Source organism: Perca flavescens, chromosome 14, assembly GCF_004354835.1.
Source record: "Perca flavescens isolate YP-PL-M2 chromosome 14, PFLA_1.0, whole genome shotgun sequence".
NCBI classification, from domain to species: domain Eukaryota; kingdom Metazoa; phylum Chordata; class Actinopteri; order Perciformes; family Percidae; genus Perca; species Perca flavescens.
Window position 1 is genome coordinate 16,929,019 of NC_041344.1, and position 26,992 is coordinate 16,956,010.

Sequence of the window (26,992 nt, forward strand, 5' to 3'; positions counted from 1 at the left end):
CACAATGTTCTCTTTCAAACTAGCCTACTGACAAATATAAAGATGCCTCGAGGCAATCTGACATATATTTAAAGACACACAAGCATCATAAACTAAAGGAGGAAGTTTTATTTGTGTATTTATATGTGTCTTCTCAAAGCATGAAAGGAGTCTGCGGGCGAGCAATGTGAGACTACAGAGAGCAGAAAGCACTGTGACTGTGTTTGTATTGGGGGTGGGGGGGAATGCTTAATCAAGTTGGTAACAGGCCTACGCTCTATGCTCACGACAAAAAGCTGCTTCCTACCAGAATTAAACCATTATATTTTATGGTTAAGACTTGCTTAATGGTTAAAGTTATAGTCAGGAATAAGTTAAAGTTAGGGATAGGAATACAATGTTTGTAGATGAGGCTGGGATAAATCTCTATAGGGAGTAAATCTAGCATTTGCGATGTTCCTCCCAAGTGACAAAAACAAATATTGAGAGCGCACGCAGGCTACTAATGTCCCTACGTGATGGTAGGAGCATGCATGATAAATGATGGGTGTGTGACAAAAATACACTTCAATGGCCACCGGATGGCAGTATTTCCACTGCTAGATAAACACCGGCTGGTACTGGTAACGTGTCAAGTTAACAGCTGCTATCAGGAAAAGATTTTCCGATTGAAACATATGGCTTACAAACAAGAATAGACAAATCATATTATCATGGGGGAAATTGAAAGTATTTTTTTTTTTTAGTTTTTCGTTTTTACATGATGGCAGTGGAGTGTCTTATTTCACACATGCCTTTTAGAAGATACATTTTGAATAACACATCTAGTTTTTGACAGTAAGTATATGTTGTTGTTAATATCTTTCACTTTTATTTAACTACATTTCAAAGGAATTGATTTTACTAGTAATGGAGTATTTTTGCAATGTTATTACTTTTTCTTTACGTAAGTAAAGAATGTGAGTACTAGTACTAGTATTTGTACTTTCACGAAAACATCTAACGTTAATGAAACCGGATGGTTGTATTTTATTGTGAAAAGCGGACAAATCCGACCGGAAGTTTGACTGTTGTTTGTAGCTGTTTTGTTCACTAACTTGACGAAAAAAGTCATACTCACTCGGGGAATGTACCTTGTTGGCCGTGCTGCGAAGTTTTCTGCAAATATAACGTTAACGCTAACTGAGAGATGGAGACAACGGTGTACACTTCTGTTGTGAAGTAAAAGGAGACCAGGTGAACATTTAACGGTGAGTGTGTGTAAGCATATTATTTACAGCCAGATCTAGCTAAGTTTTAGTTAAGATCACCTACAGATCACAACTTCCTCCCCGAAGCTGACGAGCAGCTAGCAGTTTTTAGCTTTGTTAGCTTTTGAATTTTCTCCTTGTTAAACTATCGCTATAGGTCGGCGGAAAGCCTCTGCTGGCAGATAAAGTTTTATGGCCGTTAAGGTAGCTTACTTAGATAAACCATATTGTCGATTCAACTGTCCAGCGAGTTAGTAAACACCACAGCACAGCTAGTCAGCAACTCTTTGGGCGATTAAAGTTAGGCACTAGCTATCCTGCTAGCCAAATCTGATTTCGTTAGCTAGTAGGCTAGCCAGGTGGAAAGTGTACAGAATTAGGTTTTTCCTGTGACGAGCGTCAGATGACACAACGGTGCCTTTTTCGTTTTCTTTAGTAACTTATTTTAACGTTGCCGCTATTTTATTAACAGCATTTTTATTAAAACTAACGTTACGTGGATTGGTGTTTTGCATGCGAAATGACGTTATTCTCAATATCCTCATTTGTTTGCAGAACGTACTGACTATAAATCACTACAGCTCCAGGCGACTAAATTATTGTTGACTCATTACATTTATATTGTATTCATAACTTATAAGACATTTGTACTAAGTGCAATGTTCGAGCAGATGCTTGGTTATTGTAACTAAAGTAAAGGCATGCTCACAGACCGTTAATATTTACAGTCAATGGGCATGCTTCACAATGTTAGAATTATTTTTTTAAAGGTTATGTTATATGCACTTATAAGTGACCCAATACCAGTACATCATTTGGTGCTCTATTTTGAGCATTTCATTATTTTTGCTTCACATAGTTGTGGTATTCGTGTACAAAGTTCTGTTTGTGTAGGTGTAATTTGCCCTGTATAAGCATCATGACAAATATACAAAACAAAAATATATGTCTATAAAAACTATATTTTCTATGATCTCTTACTATAACTAAGAGTTCAATCGAAAAATGATTAAAACTTCAAAACAAAAGGTAATGTTAGCTTCTAGATAAAAAGTGCCCAATGTAATAAAGGAATTTACAATATAATAAAATCAATACATTTGTTCTTTATATTGTTTTTTTGTTTATTGTCTTATTAATGGTAATTATTTCCTTCAGTGTTTTTCTGTTGTCACTTTTATAGCATAGTCAACAATGTTTTACTGAATATATAACATATCAATTACTGGGCAAGTCCTTCCCTATTTAATGTGTGACTTTTATAGTATGCCTGCTAAATGAATCCAGGCCTTCCTTACTGGAAGCTTTCCATCAGTGAGTCATAAAGTGCTTTGCTTTCCCCTAATGGTCTGTTATTGTTTAACTTAAATTTCAGTTGCAGACTTGCTAAATGTAAACTGAATTAAACTGTTAATACTCCTAAGTTTGATTACATTTTGGGACCCATATGTTTGTTAAAAATGACATTAATACATACACGTTTGGGGACATGCGCAACCATGGACATGATAGAGGCAGCGGCTCCACCTGGGAAAACGGGGAGATCGACCTATGCTGCCTGTCTTGAAAAACTAACTAACTGTGCGCTTCATTTGAATTTAGGGCAAGAAAGCTGCCCCCGACGCTCAGATTGTATTACTTGGCAGAGCAGCAAAAACAAGCGCTTTCATCAGTGGGTCATATGCTCAATCACTCTTGTTTTAACTCACTCTTTGATAGATAGGAACTTAACAGATAAATAACTATATAAAAATGGACACAACTTTAAGCAAATTCCAACATTTCTTATGCTTTGAGCCGAGGATTATGTCCTTAAAGGTGCAGTAAGTAAGACTTATAAAACTAACTTTCTGTCATATTTGCTGAAACTGACCCTATGTTCCAGTAGAACTACATGAAGCAGGTAATGAAAATAAAATTAAAAATATGGCTCATATGGCACCACCTACAGCCTGAAGTGCGATTTGCAAAAATCCCCAGCTCCCTGTTCAGATGCACCAATCATGGCCAAGGGGGGGTGTCTAACTGTGTGTCACTCACTGCTCATGCACATGCTTTCATTCTCCCTTGTGGGGGGAGGGGCTTAGGAGACCGTTTTGGGCTTTAGCAGAAAGGGGGGAGGGGCTGAGAAGTTGTCGATGTTCAATTTGTTTTCTTTTTTTCTTGTCACTTCTTGACACAAGGGTTTGCAAAATCACCCCCCACTTCTAATTTGTAAAAAAAAAACATAATGCATATACCAGTAGAAATGCTGTTTGATATTCATTTTTAAATTAGCTGTATTTAGCCAATCAAAACATTTAATTTTTTTGACGTATTTTTATAATCCAGTGATCATAACCATTCAGTCCTTGCTGTGAGTGGGACACTTACAGACAGCAGCCTGTGACAGAGTGACACACAAGACCCATGGGCTGTGAATCGAAAACGTTTGCCTTTTTGCAATAATGTTTCCTATCTACAAACATGGACACATATCTTGACTTTTCTTTTGGCTGAATGAATTGGCTATCAAACATTTGTGCACTGACAGATAGCCAACAGGGCCAACATGTTAACATAACCCATTTCCCCTTTAGTTAGCTAGCAAAGACAGGAAGACTGCATCTGGTGGTAAGGGCCCATAGTTGCACTAGTAACAATAAAAAAAACGACGATTTGAAAGTAATTTTATAATATATATTGAAAAATCTTACCAAGATTTGACACACTAATTTGTGTACATTACTGCTTGCTACTGCTGTCCTGGAAGCAGGACGTGTATACAGAAGTGCAGGAAATGCGTTGCTAAGAAATCAAGCTATCATTGAATGGGCAACTAACTTTAGACTTCTAGAATTCATTCACGATGTGGCTCTTCTCCTTTATTTTCCGTTTGAGAACCCCACTGGGTGGCATAGATGTCCCTCTATGCAGTAGACAAATGGTATCTCCCCTTCTGTATCCGGGGCAAACGCAAGCCATCTTTTATGCGGTCTCCATGGTGCTGAATGGAGAAATGGAAAAATAATACGTCATGTTTAAATTGCTTTTTGAAACGATAACTTTTTTTATTTTGATTTAAAATTTTCGAGAAGTTTGCTACCTAATCATTGCATCTCCAGCTGCATCTTTAGTTTTACTGCCTCATTATAATGTAGCAGTTACACTGGAACAGTACTTTGCCTGTTCTGTAAATCAGACTGTTTAGTAAATAGTGCTGAAAGCAGCCTCAGAGGCATTTGCTCCAGTGTCTCCTGTTGATACTCTCTGTTGAACGTCAGGCATTAATATTATACTTTGGCTGGCAGATAATAGGCTAAATAGAGATTCATTAAGCTACAGGGTTGTTTCGATGTCCAGCTGACAGAAAGTTGGCCTACACCTGATGAATGCTGGGCAGTCAATCAATACTTTTTTTTTTCATTCGCTTCAGAGGGATGTCTTGTTCTGTAGACAGCAGTGAAAGTTCCAAAAAAAGCTGAAATATTTCCTATCAATGTAAAGTCATGAATAAAAAATAAAAAATAGCTTTTCTATAGAATTTGTCATCCAGTCTCTGGGCTGTTCCTCTGTCTTAAGCCGTAATAACTGAATGCATTGTTATGATCAGGAAGTCTTTCCCCTGGCTGGAATGCCACCGGAAATTAGTGTACGTGATGATCACTTTGCTGAAGAACGCTTTGAGCCTCTCGTTGCCAGTGTTGGAAGCCGATCATTGTATGTGGGATTTGTTTGAAGGTAGATATAGGCAACCAAACTAAATTCCCAAAGCTTACATCATCTATCCCTAAATTTGGTCTTCGGCATTGAGAAACACAGCAGGGATTCCTTCTTAATACACTCCTGATGACCTAAAACCCCCCCAAGCTCATTTACACACCATTTTAAATCAACACTGTCAACCAAGAATTCAAATCGGGAATACAGCTTGGATGGTATGTCAGATAATGTGCACCTCCAGTAATTGTGGTTTCGTCAGGAATGCCATAAACTGGAGGTAGTTCAACTACTACTTTGTCAAAAGTAGGTGAAGTGGATTGGAAAAGACCCAAAGTCCAATTCAATGCACAGGAAATGCCAGAGTCGTGTCTGTTTAAACTACAGGACTGGGCTGATGTTTTTCTGGTTTCCAGAGGCATGGAACACATTTGTTGTGATATAGGTTAATTATGAAGGGAGTGACAGTTGTTAAAAGATGAGAATTCAATCCAGCACACTGAAAGATAATGTCAAATAAAGTGTGCATGTTATAGGTTTATGAAAAATACTTCACATTGGCTGATATATCGTCATGTTTTAGTAACTCTATATTGATATTGGCCTAAATAATCATTTTTTTTACACTATTTAAACTATATCATCTTGTGAATGTATCTGGGTCTGTAAAACCCTTACCCTTTTGATTAGACTGTGGGAGAGACGCATCTCACTGGTATGTGCTGATATTTTTGAAACCACTGAATGGTTTAAGGATGTATTTCCACATAAGCACAACGTTATATATTTGGTATTCAATCGTTCCAGAAAAAGAATTGCATCTGCCGTGGGGACATGTCGACTGTTTCCTTGTTTTATTTGTTCTCTTCTGTTTACTTTGGAACTAGAAGAAGAGCTGTGGAAAATGTTAATGAAAATATTCAGCGAAGTATGTTTCTTTGGGAGAGATTAATGTTTCTGTTTATAGCTTATTAATTGTGTAAACAAAAATACAAAACGTATTAATGAAACGGTGTTTGACGTGTGCAGTCACAGACCTGTAACATAACATGTTCCATTGCAATTTGGTTATGCATCTAATTGTCTCTTTGCAAAATTATAGGCAATGGAAACCTGGATTTATTTTGTTCATTGCAATGCAAGAGCAAACATGTTGTCTTGTGGTCTGGAGGTCTATACTTGTTAAAACCTTTACCACTGCAGCCCCAAGTGACTCATTTTGTTACTGTTCTTTTCCCAGTCTATCTCGACACGTAAATCACAGTGTGACTCCCAAAGACTTTCAGTAACCTTGCATTGACCTGTCTCTTCAGTAGAGAACCACAGATTTAAATCATACTACAATGGCAATCATGATGTAGCGTCAGCTGATTCACTCTCACTGACTTCTTTTTAGAGTTGACGGAGGGTTGAAACCTTTTTATTCTGCCGCAGTAGGCTTCCTGCCCTGGGGTTGTCTCAGGAACTGGGACACCATCCCAGTGTGTAAGCCGCGGTTGCATGTGATTGCCTTTGAGCCACAAAACTTGAATACATGCATTTGCGTGCACAAACACAAACGCACACACTGACCGCAGTCGGAAAATCCCACTCACTGTCCGTATGGTGTCGATGCAGGCTTTTCCCCCCCATTTAATTACGCCTTGGGAGTGTAATTTCACATCGACTTGCGGGTTGCTTGAAATTGCCCCTCCTTCTTGTTAAAATTTCCACTTGCTCACATGACTTGGCTAGTTGACCCAATACGTTATCAAGCTTTATGATGATTTATGATTAGGACATCACTTTAGCCAGTACCAGACAGGCCTCACAGTGGAAGTTATTAAGTTGAGCTATATACCACAGTTTAGTGCTAGGATACTCAAGGATCACTCTGGAAATTCCCTGCTTAAATGTTTTCAGTAGTTGCTATTAAAAGATCATTCTACTTGACTGAATTGAGTATTTAATTTATTTACCAAGGTTACCAGATAATGCGTTCTACAGGCTACAGTATAGTGTAAAATGTCTCCAAATGTCAACACAGTCTGTCTTTGAGTGGCATCATCGTGTCTTTATTTTAAGAGGAGACGGCGCACAACTCAAGGAAGTAGCACCAACAAACTGTCTGATGTTTCGTCTCACATCACCTCCCATCGTCTAATGTCGCTTTACCCACTGGTGTTTTTGTTGCTTCGATTTCGGATGTCATTTGCAGGCTTTGGGTTTCAAATGTCACACTTAAACTTTCAGAAAGAGCAATTAAAACACATTATTCTTTACAACTTGGCTGCAGTGCTAATGGCTTAATGACATGCAATTATGGTTTATACTTAAAACATTTTATTTATCTTTAGTTCACAGTTAAACATTTAAGTAACCTTGCATTACATTTATTTATATGTTGTAGTCAGCTAGCTTGTGACTTCTTAGTAACACCTAATCCTCTTTACCTCATGTTGGTTAAATTTAGGTATGGTACTGCCTTTTAGATAATTGATATAGTACCTCAGAGATACTTGGTATACTTTTAAAAAGTAATACAATAACTTTCTGAGAAAAGGAGCAAAGACCTAATTAATGAGTGAGGATATTGTTTGATATTATTTAGTGACCAAATTGAAAGATGAGATACCATCAGGATCTGTGAGACTGCAGATAACGATTATTCTTTTATTTTTATTTATTTTTTTGTTTGACAAGAGAAAGCAAGTTTACTTGAATGGACAATGTAATATAGATGGCTGTTTTAACTCACAGTATTAAGTTCAAACAATTAATGATCATTAATTAAACAAATTTACATGAGATCATGAGTTAAAACAACGCTTTTCTTAAAGTTGCGTTTCTTAACATTTTTAAGGCAGCAATTGAACTTAGGTTTTTAAGTGTAACCACCTTAATAGTTTTTACAGTGAAGTAAACACATTATAACACCACCCTACCTATGCTCCAACAGAGCCCCATCCCTCTAACAGTAGCACTGCACCATTCAACAAACACTAGCGTTCAGGAATCACAAGCGACATGCACACAACAAAATCAACAACATACAAACAATTTAATAACAGTAAAAAATAAATACAAATTGAAATTACACCTAAATGAATAACCTACACGTGATAAGAAAAATGAGGTCAGCAACATAACTCTGATAGTGTCATCTCTCCTTTCCACATAGGTCAAAAAAGGCTTTCGTAAAACATAACATTTCTTGAAGAATAGCATATCTTCTCTACACTTAATGATGCGTAATATCTTTAATCCACATCTTAAAGGTCGGGAAGAACTTCTCCTACCACTTGAGGAATATAAGTCACCTAGCTAAGAGAGATGCAAAAGCTATAATATTTGTTGCTTGGGGTGTAAGATGTGTATCCTGTGGGGTTACTCCAAATACTGCAGTGATAGCAGAAGGTTCTATGCATACTTCCAAAACATCTGAAAAAGTTTTAAAGCACTACTGCCGAAAAATATTAAGTTTCACACAAGGACCATAACATATTTGAGAGGGTAGCTAGCTAGCTGGTGCTTGTTTTGCATCAGTCACATACAATTTATTCTTTTAAAAATTATATATGTATTACCAGTGGGTTTAATGAAAGAAAACATGAGCTTCACTCTTTTTTTTTCACAAAAAAAAAGTTGTATAAGGATGACATGAGCCTCTGCGACTCCCTGAAGTATTATACCACCACTGCTCTCAATTCAACACGCCCTGCAGGAAGTGTGCATGTAAGGGGGTGTTGTAACTAAAGGAGAGGCAGCACCAAGATGAATCTCTTGATAATAAGGTGATAACAATTATTCTTGAGACTTTCTGGACAATCATTCTAGCTGTCATTCATAACCGCAGTTGTGTTTTTCTTGTGTCATGAATCAAGAGCGGCTCTACTACTTAAAGGTAAAATGTTTTTTCCCCAAATCATAACAGTCCTGGTATCCCCTTAATATCACAGCAATCACAGTGTTGGTACTCTGAATGTGACCTCAAACGAGGTGAAATGACTAGATGTTTACACTGCCCTTACTTCACAGCGTGTGTAGACTGACTGTAAACACTTCGAAAGAATTTGGTGGTTCATACTGGGTCAATTGCCAATTGGCATTTATCAGTTGTGGCAATTGGCAATTTAATATGAATTTGAAAGTGAAGTAAGAAGAGACATCAAACTGCTTCAAAAGGGCCAAATTGTTTGTGCCCAAATTGCAGGTACACTGGTTGAAAGATCAGAGAAAGAATTTAGTATGTCAAGAGAAAAGTTGTTGCATGACACAACAAAACAAACACCATTGTCAAAGAAGCCAAAACCCTCCAGTGTCCTCTGTATACCTTTGCAGCACACAGTCACTGTTAGTAGGCCATTGATTAATGATTCATTTGTTGACCTGTGTCAGTGACCTGTTCTCTGCTGATTTTTTTTTTTTTTTCCCAAATCAGCTTCCTATGTGGGATTTTGTTGTATGTACAGTATGTTTTTGAAGGTTTTGGTCTTTCCATAGAGCTCATCTTTAGGCTCGAGAGGTTTTCTGACAACTAGTTCCTTTGTTCAGTGTGCATTGTTGGTGAGATTACTGCTGCTTAACGTTGGAAATGTTGCTGAAAACACTAAGCCTCATACAGCTTTTAACTTATATTTACATCTATTTTACAGTTTATTTTCCTCCAAGCTAACTTTAGGAGCTCTTATGCAACAGAGGTGATCAGAAAGGTGGAATAGTGGAAGGCCATATTTAGAGCCAACTGAGATGAATTGTTTTCTCGTGGCATCAGAGAGCCTCTCAAATGAACATCAACTGACCACTTGAGATTCTGCTTTCCACTTCACATTTTTCTGTGGGAAACTGACTGCTGCTAAACAGAAAACGTATTCAGTTGGAAAACTGGACCGAAGTAGCAATTTGGTCCCTCAGCTTTAAAAACCTCTGAGTTGTTTGATGTATAATAATCTACTGTGTGGAGCCTTGAGTTTAATTTACATTTACACTACACAGCACAGGTTGGATGTTGGGCACACATCCCACCTTCCAAATGTGGCCTGAGTCAGTGTGTTTTGGGTGCATTCACACTTATTTCTTTAGAGGTGTTGACTTGCACCCAAGAAGCATTTCAGTGGTAGTTGTTAATGCAGAATTATTTCAATTTATATTATTTGGTGGATTATGAAAGAGGTAGGAGAGTCTAGGCGCTGGCTGACTGGCAGGCTGGCTGAATAGACTAGAACACTAAAGTAGACGTAGTAAAACTGCTGCTTGCATGACATCATGAGGGCATATAAACCGCAGCCAGTCAGACTAAGGTTTGTAGGTGATGAGAGGGAGCGTTTGTGAACTGCAGGATTGCTGTCCCAGTCGAGATTTGCAGCAGGCTTTTTAATTAGTCACATTATGGTTCCCCTTCGGAATATTCCTGAAATTAGTCTCTAATGACAAACATACTCAAACTCAAAGTTTAGAGCATACAGATGGTGAAGGGAAATCATTCTTTGTCCTCCATTTTGCCCATTTGGTATTATGCTTTAGGATTTTGACAGATGAACCTGCAAGTTTAATTTTAAGGACATGTCAGGACCAGTGAAAACAAATCACCCTAAAACTGGGCAGAAGAGTGGACAATATATTTCTCATATTTGTAGGTTTGTCCGTTGCAGTCCAACTGAGAGTCAACTCTGAAAACCCCTGATTCGGGGATAGCACTAGCTCAAATTCCTGTGGGTTAAACCTAGTGAGAATTTAAACTAAAGAAAGATACAATCTCTTAACCAGGGCATAAAATGTGTTGGAATAGCGGTCACATCGTGTTGAGATGAACTAATGAACCAACATGGTTCAATTGTGTTTGTGTCTCATGGTCAAACTATAATCTCAAAGAGATGCAAGCGTTTTATAACAACATCGCATAGCCCTCAGCAGCAGCATCTCTTGCTGATGTCAGTCGTTTGTCAGCAGTGCTGTGATTTGGACCAAATGGACATCAACAAACAAACTGTTTCTTCACTTTAGCTGGGAACACACTGTGATTCAGAGCCGTATTATAACCGGATTTGGCCATGGTTATTGATTTAGATTTTGGACTGGACTGGAAAAACAAATGGGTCACCTTGAAAGATCGACAGACATCTTGCAGAAGGCAATAGTTTAGCATTCAGATCTCTTATCCTAGTCTCTAACCAGTTAAAGCTGTCATTTATCCAGCATTTTATTTATGTTTTTTTTTTTACATCTGGGAACTGGGTCGTATTGTTGTTAAAAGGGTGAAAAATAAAATAATGAGACATTGGCACTCATTTTATTCAGCTTCTCCACCTTCCATTAGTTGGTCTCTTTAGGAATGAGTCCAGGGCAGAAATGTTTATTCAAAAGATGTCCATTCATTAGCTGGATCTGTGGACTCTATGGACGCCTGCATGGCACCACCACACCCACAAACGGTGTTGGTTTATTTCAGCATGAGCTTTGCTTCTCATTACTTGAAAGTCACTACTATTTTAACTACTTATACTTGTTCGGTTCTATGTAGCACCACGTTCAAACAGCTAACCACATCCACTACAAGTGCACTTGAGCACTGCTCTCAAAGATGATGAGTTATGCTTTGTTGTTCATATTGTGTAAAAATCAAATAACAGCATGTAAAGCACTCGAGGCAAGGTGTGGCCGCCGCTCTAGAGGCACACTAACGCAGCTGTGGCCACATCTGAGTTCTGTGATGACAAAGAAAAACAGGATTTTGCTTGTTTTGCCTACACATGACTAATACACACTCTCCAGGGAAAGCCTGCAGACAATTTATGATAGGAGTCTCACACGCACAAACACACGTGCGCAGAAGATGCACCTGAAAAAAGGCTTAAAGCCTGCCAGAAAACTCTTCTTAATTATCTAAGGGATTGTCATTCCTTTCCACACAAGCCCGTGAAACGCCTCAATGATGGCTGTCTTGTCGTAGATTTCTCCAGTTGATTGGTTGTTATGCATCCTGAATCATCCAAATGTTTTGGCTCTCTACCTGATTTTCTGTTTTTTTCTTCTTCTGTCTGTCAGGTTGGTGTCCTACATCTGAACATCTACATCTCATCACTGTGATTTAAACCAGCGACAGACCACACGACAGACTTCCAGACCTCCTATACCAGGTTCCAGCCACTATGACCTAGCTAACAGCGGCCCAGGCCCCTCCCCTGACCATCCTTTCCTCTAAACCCCAGTCTGTCTCTCCATCTTCCTCCCTCACCCAGTCCTTCATTTCCTCTCCTGATGTGGTGATTTCTGGTTGCACCACCAGCGGCGCCCCTTCTAGCGCGATGAGCAGCCTGCACCAGCAGCATCATGGCAGCACAGGCTCAGAGCGAGACCTTCACTCTGCTGCCTCCTCTGTTAGCCTCCCTTCAGTTAGAAAGACCCCCAAAAAACGCCGTCTGTCCCTCCACTCGTTATTCAGTCGGCGACGCCGGCCTGACCGTGACCCCAAGCGCAAGTCCAGGCCTCTGCAGGCTGGAGCTGTAGTGGAAGGCATTGTCAGCACAGAAAGCGTCCAGTCAGAGCCTGTCCATGATAAAACTTCTGCCCACTCTGCACTGGCCGTAGCATCGACCTCATCAGTGTCAGATTCTTCATCGGAGCTGCTGGAGTGCCCACTGTGCCTACTGCGCTATGCACGTGAACGCTTCCCAGACATCATGACCTGTCCCCACCGGTCCTGTGCAGACTGCCTGCGACAGTACCTGCGCATCGAGATCTCAGAGTCTCGTGTCAATATCTGCTGCCCCGAGTGCTCAGAGCGCTTCAATCCCCACGACATCCAGATGATCCTGGGGAACCGAGCCCTCATGGAGAAGTACGAGGAGTTCATGCTGAGGAGGTGGCTGGTGGCCGAACCTGACTGCCATCATCGCTGAGGTCAGTATGCCTCAAGAGGGGCAGAGCTGTCAACCGATCACCATCTGGTGGTGAGTTGGGTCAGGGGTGCCCGGCCCCCGACTGTGGGTAAGAATAAGAGCTGAGGGGTAATATAGGCTACTCAAAGATTACCATATTTGGACAATCTGCTCTTTACATAAAATATGACCCACCAGCTGCATGGAGGTGAGACCGTTTTTGATTTGTTTTGAAGTATTTAAGTTAGAGAGGGTGACATGACGATTTTAAAAGGGTTTTACTCTTAGACAAATTACAAAGATTTTGCAGTCAGGTGTAACTTGGTCTCGCTTTGCCAGACCTTCCTCCACAGCGCTGCGGAGGAGAGTCTGGCTAGTCCACATAACATTCCGGGATGGGAGAAAAACGTGCTCTGGTTTATTGCCATTTCTTTAAACCAATCACAATCGTCATGGGCGGCGCTAGGCGCCGGGCAGAGCCACGGTGCCGCTGCACAATAGCCAGAAGGAACCTGTTTTGGTGAAACGTGTACGTTCAAAAGTTGTTTTAGTCGTGCAACAGAAAACTCAGATTGGACAGATAGTCTATCTAGCTGTCTGGATTTACCCTGCAGAGATCTGAGGAGCAGTTAACCATAGTCCTCATACATCGAACCGGAGTTTAAAATTCCAACACAAAGAGTGGAAGTGGAACGTCGTGGATATAGACTTAGGTGTAACTCAAGGGTAGGATTGAATTTGAACTATTTTTTATATTCAGTGTTGTCCACCTAACATTTATGGCAACAAAGCAAGATAGAAAAACACAAATAGATCCACACACTAAATAGCTCCCGTTTAGAAAGGACCTCGAAATGTCACTACTTAAAGCATTAACATCCTTCTAACGCAAGCTATTGTGGTGTGGTGTGTTGATCTATTTGTGTTTTTCTACTTTGATCCAGCACCTATCCCCACTAGGGATCTGGGTGTCTTCTTTATTGTTTCTTAACAAAGCCAGTTAACCATAAAAATATCAACCACGTGAGACTTTTTCCACCTCCGGGCTACAACTTTTCTTAAATATTTTAAAATCTCTTTCGGTTGCCTGCGTTGTGCTTGATGTTTCGTGCTTCTGAAAAAATTACACAAGTCCCAAAATAACATAGTAAGCAGCTACATTAAGGAAACGTCAGGGCTTTAATCTGGCCTTTTGAAGTTCACACCAGCATTGATGTCTGAGTTATAAATAACTCAGAGCAGTAATAGACCTGTTTGTTCTGTCAGCCTCATGAGTCAGCCAAAAAAGACGGGGGCGGCAAGCGATGATGATATTGTTATTAGACCGTACCGAACATTTTTCTAACCAAATAGTGAATGAAGCGGGAACTGATTGCTTGTTGTTAATAATAATAATAATTATTGTCATTGTCATCATACCGTCATGTTTTATTTACTGTAAAGCACTTTCGCAACAACGTTACAAAGAGTTTTACAGTAGCACAAAATGAAAAAATTAAGCAGTAAAACGATGAACAACATAAAAAAGTAAAAATTAAAGCGGGTTAAAAAACTGTTTAAATGAGCAAAATAAAAACATAAACTTCCAAGTATTGAATTTGAGTATTTTAATAATGTAAATGATTCGCTTGATATCAGATGGAATTCTTCAAACCTCAATCCACTCCTTCAGCCCCTCTTAAAAAAAGATGTTATTGTAATTGAGGGATAAATTGTTGTTCTGGTTTCCTCTTTGACAAGGAGGTGACGGTGTAGGTGAGGGTCGGGTCAGGGTATGTTTGGAGCTGTTAGGGATTCAACAGTTTGCTCACAGGGGCCTGAACTGAAGCTGACATTATGCTCTGTGGCTCACTGGGTCACCCTGCTTTACCTGTTGTTTACTGCCCCTGTAGGCCACAACAACCACCATGCACACAGCATCATTGAAACTGCTCATCTGCATTTGCGTCAGTCTATTTTTTTATTGTGCCGATGCTGGCACTAAGGTTTTGAAAGAAAACTATTCATACATAGTGCGTCATGGAGTTTTGGAGCAGTTACTAACCCACTTTAGTTTTGAGTGATTGCCGAATTCATTAATGCCTTTAACCCCTTCTCTCTTTTTCTCTCTCTCTCTCTCTCTCTGCTTTGTTGCATCAACATCAACACTGCTGACCCTGTCTGTTAGAATAATGGCTCTTTCATGAGCTTGTTTCAGCTCTTCTTGCTCGCGTCATCTAATCAGTTTAGCTCTGGCTCACTGTCACACTTTCCACCGGTTAATGCTGCGCTCTTAATTGTTGTATAATTACTCTCACAAGTTATTGGGCTGCGTTTGTCCGCTCAGCAGCTCACAAATGAAAGAATCCTCTCTGTACAAACATTTTATTTAAAGAGATTAATCATTTATCTTTTTGCAGACTTTGGCAGAGTCTCTCTACAGTGGTGTCATAGATAGTTCAGTGCACATGCAAAGGTATTTTTGGAAATTCTCCCATCCAGTTTACGACTTATATACCATTTGCCATCAGTTTGCCTCACTGAGGTGTTAGTGGAGACTGTCTGTCTGAAAACTGTCTAGACTGAATGCTCTGTAGGTATATATGGTGCCCTCACACATTGTCAATTTTTAGGAACAATTTGAAAAAAGCATCATAAAAAAGTTAGTTAGTTAGTTATCGGTTAATGTTTTTTTGTTTTTGTTACCTTCATCTGACACCATAGCACTGAAAACCACTACAAAATATTTAGAATATTATGGAAATTCTGTAGTATTTCTGACTCTCATTTTTAACTTTGTAGTGACTTTGCCCCAAATGAAGACCCTAAAGTTTTTTTTTTTTTTTTTTTAACTGTAATCATTCAAAGAAAGACTTTCAAATCACCCTGCTCTAATTTAAGCTAGATTGACTAACGTTTCTTTCTCTTTTTTTCTGTCCATTTTATCACTTTTTTCCATTTTCCAGACAACCTCAAGGTTCTTGGATCTCAGTGCATGGAAAACGGATTGAGCATTTCTTGTTTTGTAATGTTTGCTCAAGTAGGGCTGCAAGGGGCTTTAATTAATCTCCCAATTGTTTTCTTGAGGAATCATTTGGTCTATAAAACATAACAAAACTGGAAAAATGCCCATCATAAATGTCAGTGCCTAAGATGACTTGTTTTGTAACACAGGCTAAAGCCCAAATATATTCTGTTTACTATAATGCAGGAAAAGCAGCACATTTCTAACATTTGAGAAGCACCATCAAATGTTTGGCATCATGGTTTGAAAAAAGATTTAAAACAATGAACGGATTATCTTAATGGGGGCAGAAAAAGGCTGAAGGTTTCATGCAAGCTGCAGACTTTTATTCTAATAATTTACACTGGACCTTCATGCTTTTGCACACAGTCATATCCAGTATAGTCCAGTTTAATACGTCAGCCAGAGTGTTTGTTTGTTTTTCCTTATCGTATGTTTCTAATGTTCCCATGATAACCCTGCTGTGGGATGCTGAATAGCTGCAGCAATCTCAGGGTTTAACTGAGGTTGTCCTACACACATGCCATATATACTTACTTTATTAATAGGGCAGGTGCTCTGTGCTCTTTTCTACAGTATCGAAGGTGTTTCCTTTCAACAAAATCATTATTAATGTCTTATCATATCCATACCAGAGGGACACAACGAGTTTGAGTCAGCAAACAAGGAAACGGTTGCTACCATTCATTTTTATTATTTAAACAAATAATAAAGCCATTTAATTGAGGCAGTAATTGTGTTGGGTTATAAATGACTGCTGCAAGATTTTTTTTAGTGCCAGTTTGTCAAGTTGAATTACATATTTACGTTTATAACCAAACAGTTGTTGGACTTTGCCTCGGTTATGCCGTGTACCTTTCAATAATAGTTCATAAATAGAGCACTGTTATGATTGATGATGGATACTATGGTGACATGCAGAACTGATTATGTAAGCACGGATTTATTGTAACAGAGCTCATTGGTAAATTCATCATGGAAAAATTCAGCTAATTTCATGTGTTCATGTAACAAATGCTTCTCAAGGTGTTGGATTCCTGAAGATGTATATAGCAGTGGCCGGGTTGGCGCAGTTGGTAGAGCAGGCGCACATATACATAGAGGTTTATGCCTTGACGCAGAGGTCCAGGGTTCGGCTCTGACCTGTGACTATTTCCTGCATGTCTTCCCCCCCCCTCCTCTCTCTCCCCTTTCTCCCCTAGCTGTCCTGTCCATTAAAGGTGGAAATGCCCAAAAAAAATAATTAAAAAAAAAGATGTAAAGAAGTGTTGCCTATACTGCAAAGGTTTATTGGATTTTTATGTTTAAACACACTGAAAAATGACTCCCTGGTTTAACCCACTCTAGTGTATTCCCCTACACTTATCATTTTTGCCTTGCTGACCCCTAGTGTTGTGCTAAAGTAACTACTACATTGCTCTCCTACCAGCAAATACTAACCACCATGTCGGCTAAATTTGTTTTCTCTCTCAGTTACGCAGTCATTGCGTTTGGCTGTGCCAGTTGCCCGAAGATCACCTGTGGGCGTGAGGGCTGTGGGACGGAGTTCTGCTATCACTGCAAACAGCTGTGGCATCCCAACCAGACATGTGACTCTGCACGGCAACAACGGGCCCAAACCCTCCGGTTGAGAAATTTCAGGTCCTCCTCACTCAGCTACAGCCAAGAGAGTGGAGCTGCAGGTAATATACAAATAAACACCTGCACTCGAATGCTCACACACATCTGTACCTTCAGCACACCCATCACCTTTTTTTAAGCCACAGTATACAATATGCACCAAAAATCCTGTGTTCAAAATGCTTCTCTCGCTTTCCCCTTAATCAACCTCCACCAGGTGATGACATCAAGCCCTGCCCTCGGTGTGCTGCCTACATCATCAAGATGAATGATGGGAGCTGTAATCACATGACCTGTGCTGTCTGTGGCTGCGAGTTTTGCTGGCTGTGCATGAAGGAGATCTCTGACCTGCACTATTTAAGGTGAAACAAACCTACAGTACAAAAGAACTGCTCATCTGCACTCAGTTACTACAGTTGTTTCCTTTCAGTATTTATTTATTTTTTGTTCTGTTTTCTTTAAAGATAATTTTTAGGCATTTTGCCTTAATTTTACAACCAACAGTGTAGCATCAAATTTCACTTTTGTTTGAGTGTAAAAGTTCATTCTTGACCTTGGAAATAGTAATTTGACAAAATAATCTTAACTCATGGTCCAATAACGAGCCGTTCCCAGAGTTTTAGTTGCTAAGTTTTATTTAGTTTTTGACAAAGTTTTTCCTGAATATCTCTTTTCTTAATTATTTTACATAGTGCTTATCACTTTACTTATGTTTCAGCCCTAGTAGTTATGGTAAACATGATTTTCTCTCTCTCTCTCTCTCTCTCTCTCTCTCTCTCTCTCTCTCTCTCTCTCTCTCTCTCTCTCTGTTTGCCCTGACAACCCATTTCTTCTCTCCCTCAAATCCTCTCAGTCCGTCAGGCTGCACCTTCTGGGGGAAGAAGCCCTGGAGCAGAAAGAAGAAGATCCTGTGGCAGCTCGGCACGTTGGTGGGCGCGCCCGTGGGCATTGCCCTCATAGCCGGCATTGCCATCCCTGCAATGATCATTGGCATCCCAGTCTATGTGGGCAGAAAGGTGAGAGCCAGTGTTGTAGGCAGAAATAGTATTTTGGGCGGGCCAGTACAAAAGTACAAAAAGGACAATCTGAAAAAAAAAAACAGCAACGATTTTACCTTCCAACATACTGCATTACAACGGCAATAGCAGTACTGTCTCCAACATGCTCAACCAACAAAACTCAGTCTAAAAAGTTTGTACACAACAATATAGACAAAAACCTGTTGATTTTAACCTATTCAGGCTAAAATAAATTTGCACCGGCAGAACCAGCAGCATTGGCTCTGCACAGCACTGTTATAAAATTAACCATTTTATTGCACAAAGTGGCAACTAATCATGAACCCAAACGGCAGAGAAGGCATCTAAATTACATACTGCATGACATAGAATAGCCTACATCAGACAAAAATCGCACATGTAACATATCCTATCCATATGCTTCAGGACTATGGTCAGATCATGAGCAGCAAATGCGCTACCAGCAGTAAAAGAAAATCAAAGAATGAAAACTTCTAGCCTAGCATTGTTTGAATTATGAAAGATATAATGAAAAGTGGCCAGCAAGACGCCAAGTCCACGGCAGTGACAGGATCAAAGAAAACTAAAAACTACATCACTCACAGATAAGTTATCTTATCTATTATTTAATGTGGGCAAAACGCATTTCAGCTAGAAGCCATCATCAGTGTTCATCATTTCTTACTAAATAGGAAGGTTACTAGATTACTTAAATAATAACGCAAGAAGCATGACATACGTTTTACTTAATGTTACCTCTGTGAGGGCCATGTAGCACTCAAACACTCTCCTCTCGCTGATGGGCTGTCAGCTCCGCTGGGGAAGTGTCTGCACATGCTGCAGAAAAGCTCGTCCTTATTTACACTGTATTCCATCCACGAAAACTTTCCCTACCACTTTAAAAAGAAGCCATTGTTGTCGCGGTAACTTTTAACAGTGCATTGCTTAACACATCCATGGTACGTTGTCTAAAAAGCCAGCTAGCTAACGTTAGCTGCTGAAGGCAGCCCGGAGAGTCTGCCTGTTGTTACCATAACAACCACCTACGTTCCAAGGCTTCCTAATTGTTTGATCCTTATTCTATGGTTTAAACCGTTTTGTTTTAATCAGAAGAGAAGACACATTAAACACACACACAACTAGTTATGTTACTATTTCTTTTTTTTTTTTTTACATACATTTGAATATTTTTCCTAACAAAACAAAACGTATTGCTCAAACTTGGCTGGGCGGGCCAGTGCCGCCCTGGCCCATTACTGGCTACACACCTGGTGAGAGCCAACACCAGACAGCTGAGGAATGATATGCAAGAATAGTGGTCAAAACCAACAGTTTATTCACATAAATGGAAAGCATAGAACTACAGTGTGACATGTAATACACATGTTATCTAAATACAGTACACTGTATGTACATTTTTGAGCATGTGTGAGAAAATCTAGTTTGTTATTTGGGCATATGTCAGTTTTAAGCATTTTCCATGGTAAGCAATCTTACTTCATTCTGCACAGCCCCTCAATCATTGTTCAAGAATCTCTCCAGTTCATTTTGCTGCCTTGTATGATTTCTGAGTCACAGTTGCCGATAATGTGAATTAATTCCAAATTAATTAACAATGACTTTCCTCCTCAGATCCATAATCGCTACGAGGGCAAGGACATCTCTAAACACAAGAGGAACTTGGTAATAGCTGGTGGTGTGACGCTGTCTGTGATCGTGTCCCCTGTAGTTGCAGCAGTCACTGTTGGTAAGAAAGAAGGGCTTCTTTCTCTTTTACCTTTTTAATTTCTCTACTTCATCTGTGTCATGACAACATTTGAATTATTTTAAAGGGTTTACTTGGTAGGACACTAGTATAAATCTGTATAAAAGCATCATTTAGATTGGAAATTAGCCTAAAACATGTCTGCTTGGTCTGAAAAGGTGGATGTGCTGGAATTTATTTAACAGTGTTTGTAAAGTAATATCATGCTATATATAATTATAGTTTACCATTTCACCCAGATAAAACGTTCACTGTTTAAGTGTGTACTGTTTACAATGTGCTGTGCAGGCATTGGCGTCCCCATCATGCTGGCGTACGTCTACGGAGTTGTCCCAATCTCACTGTGCCGGAGTGGCGGCTGTGGAGTGTCTACTGGCAATGGCAAAGGGGTGCGAATCGAGTTTGACGACGAAAATGACAACATAGGTAGCGGGGCAGCAGCCACAGGTCAGCATCTCTAATGAAAGCAATGCATCTCTAATGAAAGCAAAGCAATGCAGAATATATAAGAGTACAATTTAAAATATAGCTTCAACTTAACTTTATTGTCCCCAAATGGAAACTTGTTTTTCAGTCAGGTGAAAACACAGACTTGAAAATAAAATACATAAATCATACATAAAACCCAGAGTATATCAAGCCATCTTCCAAAGAACTTTAACAAACCATGGATCATATCAGATGAAAAGCCTGAAAACACAGGAATGTCAAGAAACCTGTTGCATTTCTGTCTGTTGAACTACACAAGGAGTTGTGGTAGCTGTGTGTGCTTGCGCATTTGTGTTCATGCCACTCTGTTAAAACGCCCATATTATGCTCATTTTCAGGTTCATAATTGGATTTAGAGGTTGTACCAGAATAGGTTTACATGGTTTCATTTTAAAAAACACCATATCTTTGTTGTACTGCACAATGCTGCAGCTCCTCTTTTCACCCTGTGTGTTGAGCTCTCTGTTTTAGCTACAGAGTGAGGCATCTCACTTCTATCCCATCTTTGTGGGAGGTTGCACATGCGCAGTAGCTAGGAACTGCGCAGTAGCTAGGTACTGGGCTAGAAGCTAGCGCTGCTAGCGGTTAGCCACCTCGTTCTCAATGGCAAAACACTGCTACAACACACAAGTTCCCCCTAATCTAGAAAAGAAATTGTATATATGTCCCTCGTCTGCAGGTATTCAACGCAAAGTTGGAAGTGCGCCCTCGTTTAGAAGAAGTCTCCTGGCTAATCCTGCCTTGTACTGACCGAAGTTGGAGAAACTGCTAGTTGATGTGGTATTAGCTAAAGTGGTTATTCGCACACCAAATGTTTCGGCCGATGACATAGATAGCCCTGATAATTTTGACCAGCTCACTCGGAGACTGAAGGCAGGATACATTCAGAAACCCCTATCTCACTCAAAACAGCATGGATGGTTTTTCTCCAGGTTTGTATGCGTGTGGAAGCACCAGAGTCACAAAATAACACCCCAAATCCCCAATTAAATTTTTTTCCATAATATGGGCACTTTAATCTTGCAGAAGTACACCTACATCTGTCAGTGCCTTTGTGTGGACTTATGGATTATTCATAGCCCATGAAGTGCCAAAACAGTTGAGGTGTGCAATGGTGCGCAATGACTGGCGCAGTGTCAGTGGTTTTTTTTCTGTCTCTGTGTGTTTGTCACTGTCAAACTAATGGCTGTGTGAAGTCCAGCTTTCCCAGGAAGTGTTTTCACAGACGGATTGTATTTCTCTCACAGCTTCTGTCAACACGGGAAATGATGATTATGAATCCAAATGACAGCAAGGACTTTGACCTTACCAGGTGTGAGACATGATGACACTTATTCACACCTAGCTCTGATTCTCCACTGGGAACATTTGTGCTGCGTTCCAGCTGTGTTCCGGTTTTATTCCGTCCTCTGCCACGTGCCATACCACACCGGGAGCGTCTCAGAAGCGGAGCGTCTTGCTGCCTGACTTGCAGTTTTTATTTACTTAAAGGTGCCCTGCGAGAGTATAAACTGACTGGATACTCTCGCTGTTTCACTTCCTGCGCGGCTCTCTGAACGGCCAGCGGCTCGCGTGAAAATGGACCTGACGAATATCTTTAGTGGTGCGGATTGGAGAGCTTCTGGGACGCGCCGTAGCACAGCTGGTGGGTTATCAAGCATTGACTTGAATGGGCGCGATTGGTCGCGGGGCACACAACGGGCCCGCAACACAGCACAGACACGCCTGGTGGAAATTAGGGGTAAGAATTCATCAATCTGGTGTTCCAGGATGAATTAAAAGCCTATGTCAGTAAGGTCATTGATATAACTTAAGAAGAATAAACTTTGCACCCTGACCTCAATTTCACTTTTGTTTGCTGCTGTTATCTGGGGTCGCCTGCCCCAATTCTCCTTTTATGGCTCAATCTGTATTTCTCTCCTCCTCCTCCTCCTTTTGACCCATTTCTTTCTTTTTTCCACGCCAAATAGTTATTTGCTGCACATACATTATGGCTCTTCTTTGTCAGTCCAAACCTTCTCTAAATTAACAAAATTACACTTCCTGTTGCCCCTTTTCTCCTCAGACACAACCTCTGTGGCAGAGACTCGGCTCAACAATCCCAGCCTCGGCGATGGAGCGAGTGTCGGTGGCCTGACGGGCCTGAGCCTCAGTGTCAGCGGGAGCCACATGGAGCGCTGCGGCATGAGCTCCACTCAGCGGGACAACATGAGCGACAATGCCAGCACCACGGCCCTCGTGGGGACCAGCATCACAGGCAGCCTCTCTGGCAGCTGCTACAACAGGTAATAGACTTGGATGATCTCTGCATTGCTATAAATTGTAGCCATTTTGTTTTTCTACACTGGCTAAAGCAAACACGCAGTGACCCATTGAGGCCTACATTTTTGTTTCAATTGTTATTTTCAGGATGGAAGTGCAGGCTGATGTCCAGAAGGAGCGCTGCAGTCTGAGCGGGGAGTCAGCCACTGTCAGTCTCGGGACAATCAGTGACAACGCAAGCACAAAAGCTATGGCAGGTTCCATCCTCAATGCCTATATGCCTCTGGAAAGGTTAGTAGTCTGAGCATTCTCATCTTACTTGTTACACCAGCACATTTCTGACCTATTTTTAAAAAGAAATCCCTGTCCTAGTTTTTCTCCTTTTGCCAGAGGCCTTGTGGTCAAATTGTTTGAAAGAAAGTCATTGCGTGTTTTATCAGTATTTATTGTACTGCATTCTTTCATAGAAAATGATGCCAGTAGCACATAAAAACAATTGATTCTTGAGAGCCTGGGTAGCTCACCTGGTAGGGCGCGCACCCATATATAGAGGTTTACTCCTCGACGCAGCAGCCGCGGGTTCGACTCCGACCTGCGGCCCTTTGCTGCATGTCATTCTCCCCCTCTCTCTCTCCCCCTCCCCTTTCATGTCTTCAGCTGTCCTATAAAAATAAAGGCCTAAAATGCAGAAAAAATAAAAAAAAATGTTGATTCTTAATAAATATTCCAGTGAATATGCATGATAGATGCCAAACATAGAAGTTGTAATACTGAATGATTTGTTCTTTTACTGATAAATTTTAAGTTAATTTTGAGTGATGTTATTTTGCAGAGACAATAGTCTGGACGTCCAGGCAGACTTGGAGTCCAAACAGGAAAAGATGAGGCACTGCAGCGCCAGCAGCAGCCTGGATGAAGCCAGCTGTAGCAGTAGCACTGCCGGCCTTAAAGGTGCTAGCGGTGGTACGTGCTCATGCCCGTCCACCTGCTGCTGTGCGGAGCACGACAACCACTGCTGTCCCTCGTCCCCCTGGTCAAAGGAACCCTCCACTTCAGGGGGAAAGAAGAGCAGAGGAAAGCTTTGGAAAAGCGCTAGCAGCAGCAAAGGAGACACAAAAATAAACGAGACACAAGGAGATATAGATGCTCAGCTGCTGGAGCAGCGCAGCACCAACTCCTCTGAGTTCGATTCACCATCTCTGAGCGGCAGCCTGCCCTCAGTGGCTGACTCACACTGTAGCCACTTCTCATCAGAGCTCAGCTGCTCCGACCCTGAAACCTCAAGACCGGCTCACCCACTCTGCTCCGGCCCAACGGACCCCCACCCTCATCATCCCTCCACCAACTTCAATGACGTCACCATCACACCCATGCCTGAGGTGGAGAACGACCGCCTGGAGCATTATCCGCCTCTGAGTAGCCGTGCAGCCTTTACCCACCACCTGCTATCATCATCTCCAGCTGCTTCACCAAAAGAGGGAAGTAGCGGCGCGTTTCTATACATCAGTGAGGAGAGGGAAGGCGCCATCACAGACACGGAGCCAGAGAAGGACGACAAAATAAAAGAGACCAGCAAAAACACTGCCGCACAGCCTGTAAGCCCAACAAGGAGCCGCTGTATACAAACCGATATTTAAAGGAACTCTCCTGTTCTTTGGGTGTTGGCAGTGCTACCACTACTAGCTCAGTTAGCCTTATCACCTAAGTTCACTCTTAAGTGACCCCCACTCCCCCCAGCATCTTGGGAAACTGGTGGTCAGGTTTAAGGCTATAAGTTCAAGTCTAATTATATTTGTACCTGCTGTGGAGGCAGGCAGGAATATTATGTGAATGTCAGTCTATAGAGTTACAGAGGGTCAGAGTCGAAGTTGGAGTGAGAATTGTGACTAAAGTAAACGGTAAACGCAGATCAGTGGGTTCTGTTTTTCAGTGACAGAGCAAGCAAGACGTGTGAACCAGAGGTTTCAGCCTGTTGTTGAAGTGCCATCTGGAGCAGCAAGGCCTATAGTAGGTGGAGCTGAATGTATTTGGACAGGTTGTAATGTAGGTTATCCATGTGATCTGCAAAGCCTGACCCCTGAATGATGTTCTGAATCCAAGTTTGAGGCAGATCTTAACCTTTTCCTAATGCTTACAAAAAGCAGACGTAATAAAGCTGGATAGAGGAGCAAGTCAAATGTTTGATATTATTTCCAATAGAAAGTTGAGCTGCTATCCTAAAGCCTGAACATATCCCTCCTTGTGACATCTTCAAAAATCTGGTTTGCCTGAATTGGGGATGGATATGTCATCTCACTGTGGTCCACCACTGTGCCACCAATTCATTCTGTGACTTCTTAAAAGGCATGAGAAACACCACAGCTATAAGGATTGTTGAACCTGAGAGGGACCAGTCCGTACAGTAGCACATTTTATTTTTTCATAATCATCTATAAGAAAAATTATTATTGTTGCTTTTGTTTAAAATGTGACTCCTGTTTTTTGTATTTTTTGTCTTTGCTTATTTTTATTTTCCATTTTGGGAAAGTTGTTTTTAATGTTGAAGCCCAGTGTTGGGTCCAAACCTGTTAGTATGATCAGGTGGAAAATAGTGTTGACGAGTCAAAACGTAGCATATTGTGGATTTAAGACAGCGGCCGTCTTCACGAGCCTCTGTCTGCTCTGGTGAAATAATACTTTTGTTTGTGGTTGCATCTTTGCAAATGTAATCAAGTCTTCACTGCAACTTTTTAGTGTATTATGGTTTTATTTGAGGCATATTAAAGAAAGGGAATTTTAAGTTATTCCTTGTAAACGTAACTGAGCAAAGCCCAATTTTTTTATTTGGAACTGTAGCATTTCTTTCAATTTTATAGGGCTTGTTTTAGTGATCAGTTACTAAAACTGGAAAGTCAACCAAACAATGTCTTCGCAATAACAAAATGAAACTTTCAAATAACGTTATCAGCAAGAGCATGTGTCCAGTCAAGGGAGCACATTAACTTTATAGCAAAAAAAACCTTGATATAGTTAAAGGTGCAATGGGAAACTCCTCTTGTGTATTTGAGCACATACGTCTGTCAGTGATTTAATATTCAGTATTGAATGTATGATGATAATAGAGTTACATTCTTGATTATCCCTCAGTGTTATCCAAATCAAAATATAAGTTTTGATTCAGAGCTTTGGGTGTATTTTAACTTCAATGTGTTTTAAGTTGTTTTTAAGTCCTTGCAAATGATTTTATTTTTTTGGACCCACAGTGCCTTTTGGGGGAAAATCCTTTGTATATTATTATAATTACAGTTATTTTGTTTTTATTTCCTCATTCTGTATGTCTTCAAATGATAAACATAAAACTCATGAGAGAATTAATTATATTTGTCTCATATAATGCTTCAAATGCATCATACTAAATACTCACCCTCCCCTGAGTGCTAATGCTAGTTGTCACACTAGCTTGTTTAGCCTACCAAAAACTGCTCTCAGGCCACTACATTAAACCTGATTTTGGGGCAGTACTTTAAATCTTGACCAAAATATTAGTTTGGGTCATTTTTAGGAATACTGTTTTGAAAATGTTTCCCTAAAGTAGCCAAAGACAGTTCTTGTGCATTGATAGTCAGCTCCTGTTGGCAATAAAACGCTATTTATCTAAAGCAATCAGCATTTGAGAATCAGATGTTGTGTTCAGCAGCCTGACCACAGATTACTTTGCTGTGACGTCAACCAGCCGAGCTCAGCAGGAGATGTGTCAGAGCAATGAGTCGATCTTTAGAGAAGCTGTGATTTTGGCTAAAGGAGTTCTGGTGCACCTCAAAGGCCCTCCGGTTGCACGATATTATCACCCTCTTAAAGTTCCTTCTGTAAAAAATGCCTGTTAAATTCTTGAGTTTTATATTATTATTTGAAGACTAAAGCCAGGTATATTTTCTAACTTGGTCAAAAGAAGTGTATGCTATTTGAAAAAGTATATATTCCCTAATAATTTGTTTTGTAATATGCATGTAAATGCATATCCTTAAATAAAAAATTCTCAATCAAGCTTGTTTTGTGTAAATTTCCACATG

The 26,992-nt window shown here is 40.4% G+C and overlaps 1 protein-coding gene across 1 annotated transcript; it reads left to right on the plus strand.

Moving 5' to 3' along the window:
• The first annotated feature begins 1,081 nt into the window (after window positions 1-1,081).
• rnf19a (ring finger protein 19A, RBR E3 ubiquitin protein ligase) lies at window positions 1,082-26,966 on the plus strand. Its single transcript, XM_028597759.1, has 11 exons — window positions 1,082-1,229; window positions 11,952-12,803; window positions 12,872-12,893; window positions 17,262-17,470; window positions 17,626-17,770; window positions 18,262-18,424; window positions 20,060-20,174; window positions 20,481-20,639; window positions 22,747-22,966; window positions 23,091-23,234; window positions 23,776-26,966. Exons 2-11 carry the CDS (start codon window positions 12,212-12,214, stop codon window positions 24,578-24,580), a joined length of 2,574 nt encoding a protein of 857 aa, XP_028453560.1. The 5' UTR covers window positions 1,082-1,229; window positions 11,952-12,211; the 3' UTR covers window positions 24,581-26,966.
• Window positions 26,967-26,992: the final 26 nt, after the last annotated feature.

Coding starts and splice junctions, on each gene's coding strand:
- rnf19a (XM_028597759.1), top strand. CDS start 12,212: ATGAGCAGCCTGCACCAGCAGCATCATGGCAGCACAGGCTCAGAGCGA. Junction 20,175..20,480: donor AGTTGCAGCAGTCACTGTTG/GTAAGAAAGAAG, acceptor TGTGCTGTGCAG/GCATTGGCGTCCCCATCATG. Junction 20,640..22,746: donor TAGCGGGGCAGCAGCCACAG/GTCAGCATCTCT, acceptor TTTTCTCCTCAG/ACACAACCTCTGTGGCAGAG.